This window comes from Perognathus longimembris, chromosome 3, assembly GCF_023159225.1.
Source record: "Perognathus longimembris pacificus isolate PPM17 chromosome 3, ASM2315922v1, whole genome shotgun sequence".
Classification (NCBI taxonomy): Eukaryota; Metazoa; Chordata; class Mammalia; order Rodentia; family Heteromyidae; genus Perognathus; species Perognathus longimembris.
The window spans coordinates 25,541,523-25,553,380 of NC_063163.1; the positions used below are offsets into that span (position 1 = coordinate 25,541,523).

General features: G+C 33.3%; 1 protein-coding gene across 4 annotated transcripts in view; it reads left to right on the forward strand.

Annotated features, from left to right (window-relative positions):
- Dach1 (dachshund family transcription factor 1) overlaps positions 1–11,858 on the forward strand; it is a 368,365-nt gene that overhangs the window by 255,158 nt on the left and 101,349 nt on the right. For all 4 annotated transcript variants that reach the window (XM_048341259.1, XM_048341257.1, XM_048341258.1 and 1 more), the window contains 2 exons: positions 3,964–4,099; positions 6,451–6,585. In XM_048341259.1, coding sequence (XP_048197216.1) covers positions 3,964–4,099; positions 6,451–6,585 — 271 coding nt within the window. The remainder of the gene's footprint in view (positions 1–3,963; positions 4,100–6,450; positions 6,586–11,858) is intronic.

Consider the following 11,858-nt stretch of genomic DNA (forward strand, 5'->3'; position numbering starts at 1 on the left):
GTAAATTAAAAAATGCAACAAATTTTAAAGAAATTTCACATTTTGACCCTATGTACATACATATTTAATACATGTATATGATTTATACTATGTATTTTATACCTCCATATATATAATTGTCCCCTTTAGTTTGAGTATTTACATTTAATATAGAAGAGAATTCAACAAGAAAAAAGAAGGCATTACAACACAGTCACCACTAAGGATCGATCAATATATATTTAAACACATACCCCATATTTTAATCATGAGGTTATAACATTGCTAAAATGTGAACTCATTCTTCATCTTGGGAGACTGCTAAAGAATTGATTCTTTTGAAAGCAATACAGGTTTAAATAAAGGATAACCAAATGAATAAGTATAAACGTCCTTGTTCTTTACAACATAAACGGAGTCTCAGGATACATCAGTCATAGAAATGGCCCAGCAAATCAATGGGTAAGGAATGGGGAAAACTATGTCTCAAGTCTGAATGAAGTGCAGAATCTGGCCGTTGTTGTCAGTGGTGGCTGGCAATATAAAAAGCGCCCAAGCACAGGGCATACTGTCCCAAGTGGAAGTATTACTTAGGAAGTTAAAGAAGCAGAGAAATGTCACCATGACTTAGACCTATGAAGCGCATCGTACGGGAGAATATCATAGTTATTTTATTCTCTAAGAATATCCAATCTGCCTTACTACTTGAGAGCTTGATTGGAGGTTCTAGCAGGGGCGCGCAACTACTCATATACCCTTGACCAAAGACTGGTCCTGGTCACCCTCTTCGACCTAGTGCGCAGCTTAGGGAGGAACGCACACGGAGCGGTGAGGGAGGAAGGGGACACCCACCTAGCCAGCCAGATCAACCGAATCAACCCTGGCGTTCAATGGGGTGACAGATGTCGCAGCCAGATCACCCTCACATCCTGCCTTACTACTTGAAAAGTGGACTGTGAATATTTGTCATACATAGAGTAATGCCAATGAGTGACAACACTGTCCAGGTCAGAAGTCACCTTTACTTACTTCCCTCTCCTTCCTTTTTTTCCTCTTGGTTGTGGAAAGGAAGCAGTCTTGAACTCCACCTCCATCATTCAAGTACTGGATTTTGAAATCAAGGCATCTTTATTGCTCTTGTAGGAAGGACTCTACCATTTGAGTTAGCTCTCCTTTGCTTTCTTTTTCACATAAGCTCTCATACTTCATGCCTGGGCTAGCCTGGGGCCAAGTTCGTTAAGTGTAATTACTAAAACAGAGATGAAACATCATATCCAACTTGTTTGTCTTACTAACCCTTTGCCTTGGGCTGGCGTTGAACCAAAGTCTTCCTTGTCTCTGCCTCCCTAGAGGCTGGGATTACAGGTGTGATGTCACACACCTTTCATTAAGTTTGTACTGTGTGGGGCATCATGGCTCATGTCTGTAATCCCTGAACTCACAAGGCAGAGGTAAAACCTAATTAATTCAAAAAGAGTTAAGCTAGGTTGGGTGCTGTTGACTGTAACCTAGCGCCTCAGGAGGTTGAGATTTGAGAATGGTAGTTTGAATCCAGCCTATGCAGGAAAGTCTGTGCGACTCCTATCTCCAGTTAACCACTAGAAAACTGGAAGTGGAGCTGTAGCTCAAAGTGGTAGAGAAGTATGCTTGAGTATAAAAAGCTTAAAGACAGTGCCCAAGGCCCTGAGTGCAATTGTCACAACCACCAGCACTACCAACGAAAACAATAACAAAACAAGCAATAAGATATTGGTTTAGAAAAATGGGGTGATCATACTTACTCAAAATGTATTTTTTCTGTTTTGTGTAAGGACAGGTGAACTAATGCAAATTGTAAGAGATTTAACTAATCACATGTATAATACAGAATATTTGGTATTTTAGCATTTTAGAGTACACTGGTTTTGAACCCCATCTTTGATTCAGAATGATCACAGACACAGTATTTTAGTATTTTAGAGTACACTAGTTTTGAACCCCATCCTAGATTCAGAATGCTCACAGATACAGAATGTCACTTAGTTCACTTCTGCCTTTATTGTAATTCTCTTACCATTAGTTTACTAGTTTGACCTTTCTTCAGTGAAAGAGGACACCCTTTAAATTTTCATTTATTATTGTGGTGAATCTTATAAAGATGGAACATTGCAAAAGAGTGTGTTTTATTGATTGGCGGAGTTGTTGAAGTAGCAGGGTGTTAACGTAGTAAATTAAGTATTTTTCCATTCTGGTTTTCTTAGGCCCATCTTGGAGGTCAAAAGTATTACACAAATGAAATGATAAATCCAGTTTACAGAGCTACCCTATAAACTTCCAATGTCTTCTCTCTTATTGTGTCTGAATACAACTCATTATCTATTTTGTTTCAGTAATAATTATGGGATTCTTTGCTAAGCAGTTCTTTACTGTCTTCATTATTCTCCATCTTATAGAATACTCTAGGAAGGCAAGCATATAAACATGATAAAAGAATTAAGCTGTTAAAATAAATTAATTTATTGTAAAACACAAAGTATTCAAATCTTACTTGCTCAATGGATTTTACTTTAATGAAATTCTTCAAAGAACAATACATCACGTACTAAAGATTGAAATTATACATTAAGTGAAATGACTGAATATGCTGTGCCTCAATTTATAGAAAGTTTCAAATGAATAATTAAGCTTTTAAATCATGAAATTTGCATAAGTTATTTCAGTAAATAAAAGCATTAAATATTGTCTTTGTATTCTTTGTTGTTAAATATTAAACTACAATAAAGTAAAAGTAAGCTAAGTTAAGTACTACAATTATACTAATATTTAATTAGCCTGAGACTGCTTTTACAATGTAGTTACATCAAAATAATAGTCTAGCTTTACTTAGTTTAGTATATAATCTTTAGAATTTGGGATATATAAAAGAATAAGTCAATAATTCATGAATTATAGGCATCACTATATGAGACTTTGACAAATATTCTGACCAATGAGAAATTTTTCTCACTAATGTGAAAAATGTTAAAGTAATAGTTATTTACATTATTCTGAAATAAGTATCTAAGGAAAAAAAACAGCCTCATACTTTCTTTTAGCACTGCTAAGGACTCTATTATGACAGAAAAATCAAATTTGATTTTAAAGAGATTTATTTTTAGATTGTAATTTATCTCTGTTCAGTCAAACATATACCATTTGCAAATAAAATTATTAATGGAATTAAGACAAATATTGAAGAATCATGGTAGATATTAATGTGTTTTTTTAAAACTATTATTTGCTTTGGAAGATTCCATCTTTATAACAATGTGACTATTTTCTCTTCCATATACACATTATATAATCCTGTATAAACTGTGTTAACAGTTAAACTTATCAAAAATTATTTTCCACATATCATTTTTATTACGCGTATAGAGATTGATTATCATTTGATATCTATAAGCACGCACACAATGTACCTTGATCTCTCTCACACCCCCCTCCTCTGTTACTTTCCCTCTAGCCTTCCCTAATCAGTGTCAACCAGCTTCATTTTTCCATTCTCATGCAAGTACCTAAAGTATATGGATGATATTTATCTTACTTCACCCTCTCCATTTGCCTTCCTCCTTGTACTAGTGCCCACACGCTGGACTGGACTTGTATACTTTCCTGTCATTCTTTTTTCTGAACATGTTAATTGTTGAAAGAGCTTTTATCATGACATTTCACACATTTATATACAACACTTTAATCAGACTGACCTGCTTGCTCTTAACCATTCCTTCTCTACTTTATTAAGAAAGACATTTAGACATATATAGGTGGTGACTAAAGAATTTGACATTGGCTCAATATTAGGCTTTGCTCTAGATATAAGATGTCTTCTAGTAGAGTCAAATGTTACTTTCTTCTTTGCATTCCTTACTGAATTAAGATAAACGAGCATTCATTAATTCAAGATCCAGTGAATTCCTTTCCCTTTTCTTCCTCCCCTCTCTCTTCCCTCCCATGGTCCTGTAGGAGCGTGTTCCTGACAGCCCCTCTCCTGCCCCATCTCTGGAGGAGGGGCGAAGGCCTGGCAGTCACCCCTCATCCCATCGTAGCAGCAGTGTGTCCAGCTCCCCCGCCAGGACTGAGAGCTCTTCTGACAGAATCCGTAGGTCTCATACGTTTACTTGTCACCATTTTCAGCTTTATTAGGTGCAGCTGGGTTTTCTAATCAAAATGCCCTCATTCCAAGTAGTTCTCAGATACATCATGCTGAGAAACTCGGTAGCAAGAGCCAGCCATCTCTCAAAACTATGGTTCCCCATTTGGGATATCATGAAGTATGATATGACATGAACAGGTTCTGAAATAAACTCCCAATCCATGATGCGTCACATAAAGATATGAACTATGAAGCAGGTAGAGAAAGTAAGGAAGCTGTTAGATTAGTTTTGAAGTAAGTGGACAGTTGCTAAAAGCCTGTCTCTGAGTATACTAGTTGTAGACCACTCAACTTCATTCCTTCAGTTTCACCTATGCCGATTTTTTTTGTAATTTAGTAGTTTTTAAAAAAAAAGCCATAGCTGCTTTACTGAAGATATCCACAAAGGCTAATAAAGGAAGGTAAATTCAACAGATTGAGTTGAAAGGTATTTCTAAGCCATCAGACTTTTATTATATTGACATGGGAATTTTAAATTGGCTTAATTGTAAGATGTGATTTCTTAATAATTAGTAATGTATATTGTTGTCATATATTTACAATTTTAAAGTAGACCATATTGAATTTAAACCTAGTTTCCCAATGTCTGTTGCCCTCATAACCAAAATAATAATAATAATAAATTACAAGGTTACTCGATTAACACACAACTTTGTATTTGCTCAAGAGTTCAAGAGAATGACTTAGCACAGGAAACAAATATAGAATGTTATTCCTAGAGTTTATTAATTTTCAATTTTCTATTTATACTTTAAATTTCATTCAGCGGTGCAGAATTTACTACAAGTAGTTGGCTACTGAAAATAGTCCCATAAAGGAGGAGGCTCTCCCTAGGTTGTAAAGGATTGTTTGCATAAGGCAAAAATCAAACTCTTCAAACTGTTGGAGTTAGTAAATCATATGGAATTGTGTGCAATAAATTACAAATAAAATAGCCAGTTATTCACAAATATGCATTTACATGTAATATTAAATGCAAATGTTTACTTAGCCTTTCTAAACTTATTTCCCAAGTTCAACAAAGTTATGTTAACTGATAAATAAAAATGAGACACTTGATAACCATTCTCAAACTAATAATGACACAGAAGGTTGGTAAATCCCTACTCTAAATACTTTTTATACATACATTCATGTTACCTTGTTAATAACTGTCTTTTTTTTTTACAATTCTGAAAGGAACCAAAAAGAAATCTTTATATGCTTGAACTATTATAACTGTTTAGATAAAAATATGTCCATAGTGATGCAATATGCCCACTTGCATCTTCACATATATACTTCTTTCTTTCAATATGTTATTTAAAAACAATTCAGATAAATTCTCAACCACATTGTGAATTATTCTTACTTGCTTCTGAGACTTGGGCAGTCTCAGACTTAAGACAGTCTCTTTGAAAATATCCCTATCATATATAAGGATTTATTTTTGCATAATGATCTTATGATATAGTTAAACATTTTCTGTTTTCCCAAGAAAGTAAGATTTTGGACTGATTTACAAACAGGTTTTTCAAAATTCCAAGATTTTCATGGCTATTTTATCATATGAGTTTAGATTGAGTCTCGGTTATAAGAAAAATAATAGATCATCTCTTCAGTGACAGTGTTTCATCTTAGTAGTGACAGATTATTGCTAATTATTCAAACAAGAGCTTATTGTTTATATTTTACTCAGCCACTCAGTAGATATTAATTGACCAGTTTTATTTACAAATTCCACTTCCAAATCAAATGATAAAGAAATACTTGTATGTTTATTATACTCTGTGTAATATTGACTAGAATAGATAGTTTAATAAAATAGATAGATAGTAAAATAGTACTGAAGTTAAATCACAGTAACTCAATTATAGAAAACTATTTTCCTTTTAGCTCACAAGAATATAATTTATTACATTTTGAAATTACAGTGTGAAAGAGCACTCTCACGCTATGATTGTAATCAGAGAAAAAACAACCCATCATTCATTGGAGAGAGAATTTGGTTTGATACTAGATTAAAAGATTGGAGATTTTATTGGTAGTGGTTATATTAGTATATTATTTATAAATATACCAATGTTACTTTATACTATGTAAAAATAAATATGATTTCTTTTTATTTATGAAATCATGTAACTTTTAGTATTTTCTGCTTGTTCTACAATATTTTCATTGTTATTCATTCTTATAGTGCTTTTAAAATGATAAATATATCTACGTATCTATCAATTAGTATTGAGAGTGGAAGTATTTACTTGATCATTTTGTATTATGGTGGTGTTGTATTTGTTCTTTTATTTTATGCTTAACAGCTGTACATCAGAATGGATTGTCCATGAACCAGATGCTCATGGGTTTATCACCAAATATCCTCCCAGGGCCAAAGGAAGGAGATTTGGCTGGTCATGACATGGGACATGATTCAAAACGGATGCATATTGAAAAAGGTAATTTATGATTACGTAGCCTTATTGTTCCTATTCAATGTATAAACTTGATAGCAATCACACAATGAGGTCTATTTCTATGTTATGCTAAATTATGACATAGAAACAGTATTAAAATGTAGAATATGCATTAAGAAATTAAGCCTATTCAACAAGAAGGCGATGTGAATTAAGAACTATGGCCTTTCTTTTATACAAAGGTAGGTAACAATTTAATTTCACAAGTATTTATTTTTCTCTTTAGCAGCAGTTTTTTTTGAACCTTGCATTCTGTATATTCTAACTGTTGAGAAATTCTTTCAGCTTTATATTACTCTGCTAATTTTGAAATAAGGTTTTGCTTTTGGCCTAACAAATTCTGGATTACAATCCTTTTATTTTTGCTTTCCATGGTGGAATGAAAGATAGTCACCACTATTATCTAGTTTTGCAGTTGGCATGGAGTCTCCTGAACTTTTGCCCTGGCTGACCTAGAACTCTGGCCCTCTCACTTTCATTCTCATAAATAAGTCACCATTTCTGCTACCCAGTATCTTCTTGAAGGAGGAGAATTATTTGTCCTAATCCTAATCCCTGAATCCCCAAAGCAATTCCTTTAGTCTTTCTTTATGACTTCAGGGTCTTTATTATTTTCTTTGTGTGGTGGAACAACACACAAAGATTACCTGAAGTCTTTTTTGGCTTAAAGTTACAAGGTCATTGGCTGGATCCCTGAGGAAATAGTATTAAGTTAGCCTTAACAATCGATATACTAGTAATTTCAGGAGCATATTTACTAAATTACAGTATGCTGTGTTAAGCTTCAAGTTTCCTAACTACATTTGTTAGCATGGAACTAACTCATTAATAAAATCTCTGTTATTCTAATGTACATATTATATCCTAGTTTATGAAGTAATTTTATAAAGAAATTTTATAAATAAATTGAAATATTTATTAGTATGAATTGAAATATTTATTAGTATAATATTTATAAAGAAATTGAAATATTTATTGGTATGCTTATTAGAAATTTATGCTTTCAAATCAAATGATTTGTATTGTGAATCTAAGTGCCCATTTTTATGTTACATTAATATTTCTTTTATGAATGTAGATTGAGTTCTTGCTCATCTTTCACATCATAACTATAATGGGATTTTATTAGACTAACAATTTGGAGTCCTGAGAATATAGCTCATCAATGCTACACTTGCCTAGTTGAGACTCTGGGTTCACTGCTCAGTACTGTAGAAAAATACACTTGTAAGAGGGGCTCAAGCAGTCATTTGTCCTAAGGGTATTCAAAAGGACTGGGTATTAGTTAACTAAATGAAAGAAATGCTTAAAGTGAGATGAAGGGAGAGATGCTATTTTCTTCCCCAAATACTGTGCTCAAAAAAGTAAAAATGCTTACATAAATATATTTAATTAAAAGTAAAATGTGTTCTAATAAAATCCTTTAAGGAATTTCTACAGATTAAATTATCTACCCCTTGCAACATCAGTGAGAGAATGACAACACTTTCTAGTATTGACATGTTATAATCTAGGCATCATTGAGAATGGTCACTTTTCTAAGTTGCTTAATTAATACTGTGTTATTCATAAAGTGAAGGAATATTCATACTGTGCATCACTAAACCAGGTCATCTATAAATTGTTAATTCTCATTCATCTGTGAGCTCTTTTTCACAACAAAGCAAGTACATTAGATATTCTGCACTTCTTGTAATCAATCAAAAACTGAGTTGTATGAAAGTAAGCATAGTAATAAGTAAAAATTTGTAAAAGTTAAAATCCTAAGTGATTTGTGACTATAATGACTAATTGTATGAGATAAGCAGCCATTTTCCACAAGGGATCATCTAACTTGTAAAGCTTTCCAGAAAAGTATGAGTGATTCTTGGTGAAATTTTCAGACAGATGCTATTTAGCTAGTTTGCATGAGATTTACATGAAAGAAGTTACCTGATGGTGCACAATTGAAGTCAATATATTAGGACTTAATGATTCTCTAGCACTTTGAAAGAGAAAGGCATGAGAGTGTTGAGTTGATATATAATTTTTATTAGTATTTTTCATATGTTGTGAGTTTTATTTCTCCATCTGCTCATTTGTTAGTGCTGTAAGTTTACTACCCTGATAATTTTTTAAATAATTCAATAGGTTGATCTAGGATTCCCATTTTTGTTGTTCTTATGTCCTACTTCAGTTTCTCCATTGTATTTTTCTTGTTCTGTGAAAGGTTTTTTCTTCACTGATACAGATCCACTATGAGCCTGTAAACTTGGAGTTATTAATGTACTTTAAAAGGTCTAAGAAAACTGTGAGTTCATACTATCAGATGAATTACTAAAAGAACCTAAGAAATAGAATGGTGTTAAAACTGTTCTAGTGTTAAAACTATTGTGAAGACTACATTGTTTAATATTTGATAGCCAAGCAAAAGATGGAATTATCTGACCTTTAGAAGGTTTCTTTTAGCAGAATATAGAGAAGCGTTTTTTCATCATGAAGAAAAGCTTACTACATTACTAATGATACTTCTTATCACATCAAGGTTTTGTAAATGGTTTTCAGTCAGAACAAAAGCCTTAACCATATCTCAAAGAATTCTTAATATTTCTTACAAGTATATTATAAAAGAAAGGATATGGTTAACATTTTCTTCTTCTTCTTTTTTTTTTTTTTTTTTTTGGCCAGTCCTGGGGCTTGGACTCAGGTCCTGAGCACTGTCCCTGGCTTCTTTTTTTTTTTTTTTTTCTCAAGGCTAGCACTCTGCCACTTGAGCCACAGCGCCACTTCTGGCCTTTTTACACGAGGCAAGCACTCTTGCTACTAGGCCATATCCCCAGCCCTGGTTAACATTTTCTCTGGAAATGTGAATCTACTATTAATTTTAAATGTGTATGTATATATGTATGCACATATATATTACTATGGAAATTTTTATGGAATTTGATGTTATTAGAATGTTTTGTTTTATGTTGCTTTTTCTTTTTCAGAAACTTGTTTTTATCTGTTTATCAGCATACTGAATTAGCAGTAAATATTCACCTGCTTTCTAGACTGATAGAATCTACTAAATTAACATTTTTTTGTTTCTTGAGCACATTTATCATGTCCCTCATAAGAGCCCCATAACTTTGTTACTCCTCATATCTGTATTAAACAAGTAATTTTATCTAGAGACATTTGTAGAGAAATGTATTATATATTCATGTAATTTTAGAAATTCTTATATGTAATTTTCTGCCCACCAACTACATCGCTCAAAATGTATGATTTTTAAGAAAACACTGTTACTAAAACAGATATCAAAGGCTATTTGTAAGGCAAGAGTCCCCAACTGTGGTCTAAAATCTCAATCAGTAATTTTTATTTCTCTTTTCAAAAAAAATTCTTTATTGTCACAGTGATGTACAGAGGGGTTATAGTTTCATACTCTTTTTGCTTTACAATTCTTTTTTTTATTCAAACTTTTATTATCAAACTGATGTACAGAGAGGTTACAGTTTCATACGTTAGGCATTGGATACATTTCTTGTACTGTTTGTTACCTTGTCCCTCATACCCCCCTCCCTCCCCCCTTTCCCTCCTCCCCCCCAGAGGTGTTCAGTTCACTTACACCAAACAGTTTTGCAAGTATTGCTTTTGTAGTTGTTTCTCTTTTTTTACCCTGTGTCTCTCAAATTTGGTATTCCCTTTGAATTTCCTACTTCCAATACCAGTAAACACGGTTTCCAATATATTTAGATAAGATTACAGAGATAGTATAGGTACAACCACAGGAAGGTGATACAAGAACATCATCAATAATAGAAGCTACAGATACACATAGGACGTTGAAAGTAGTTACAACTGTGATATAACAATTGTTTCCATAACATGGAGTTCATTTCACTTAGCATCATCTTATGTGTTCATAAGGGTATAGCTGTTGGGCCTTGTGATGCTCTGCTATGACTTGCCTAAACCTGTACTAATTATTCCCAATAAGGGAGGCCATAGAGCCCATGTTTCTTTGGGTCTGGCTCACTTCACTTAGTATAACTTTTTCCAAGTCCTTCCATTTCCTTACAAATGGAACAATGTCATTCTTTCTGATAGAGGCATAAAATTCCATTGTGTATATGTACCACATTTTCCTGATCCTCAATCAGTAATTTTTAAACATTTTATGTTTAGAACTCTCCATCAGCTGGAAGGAGAAGCTTTCCATCATTAGAGTTTAGAAATACTAACTGCTAAGTGAATTCTCTTTGATTTTTAAAATACAGAGCAGTGTAGTGAGGCTTAGAGATTAGGGGGATTTTAAAGCACATTCAACATATAAATATGGAAAGTTAGTTAGCATATTAAGAAGTGATAGGGGCTGGGAATATGGCCTAGTGGCAAGAGTGCTTGCCTCCTACTCATGAAGCTCTTGGTTCGATTCCCCAGCACCACATATATGGAAAACGGCCAGAAGGGGCGCTGTGGCTCAGGTGGCAGAGTGCTAGCCTTGAGCGGGAAGAAGCCAGGGACAGTGCTCAGGCCCTGAGTCCAAGGCCCAGGACTGGCCAAAAAAAAAAAAAAAAGAAGAAGTGATAGACACTGCAGATGTCCATGTGTAAACAGAAATACTTTTAAGGTTGTGTCCTTTAATTAAAATGAAGAGTTTATTCAAGGATTTGCTGAGAAACCCTGATACAATATGCAGCAAAGCTTGAGAACGAATATATCTTTTAACTTTTCTAAGCATTCTGAGTACTCTAGTACATTTTGGGTTGTTAGGAGCAATAACATTTGCTCACTGTCTCTCAAAATACTGGAATAAGCAGTAGTTATTTATGTAAGATTGACATCAATGGATTTTATTTTGGTTTACAATGTACACGTTACCCACATGCTACAGTCGATTTTTCACATGTTCAGTTTGATTTTAGTCCTTAATCTCTTAGTTTTAACACTTTTGAGAATATTCTTAATTTGCCTGTAAATTAATATCCATAATTTTGTAATTATTGAATATTTCTACTTTTTAAAATACCAATGCATAAATCTATAATCTTAGTTTTTGCCATTTTAGAATATTCAAGTATTTATTTTGTGACTATTGAATATCATATTTACAGTAGTACACTTCAGTAGAGTTAAGTATTTCAATATGGTACAACTAATTAGTAAAAGTTGTTGGAAAATTAAGTAGGTGAAAAACAAAACCAACCGGGCTGTGAAAGTTCTCTATTCTGCTTTGTGGTGCTCTGTTCTTTACTAGAATAGTATTTCTTTATCTTAATAGTATCATC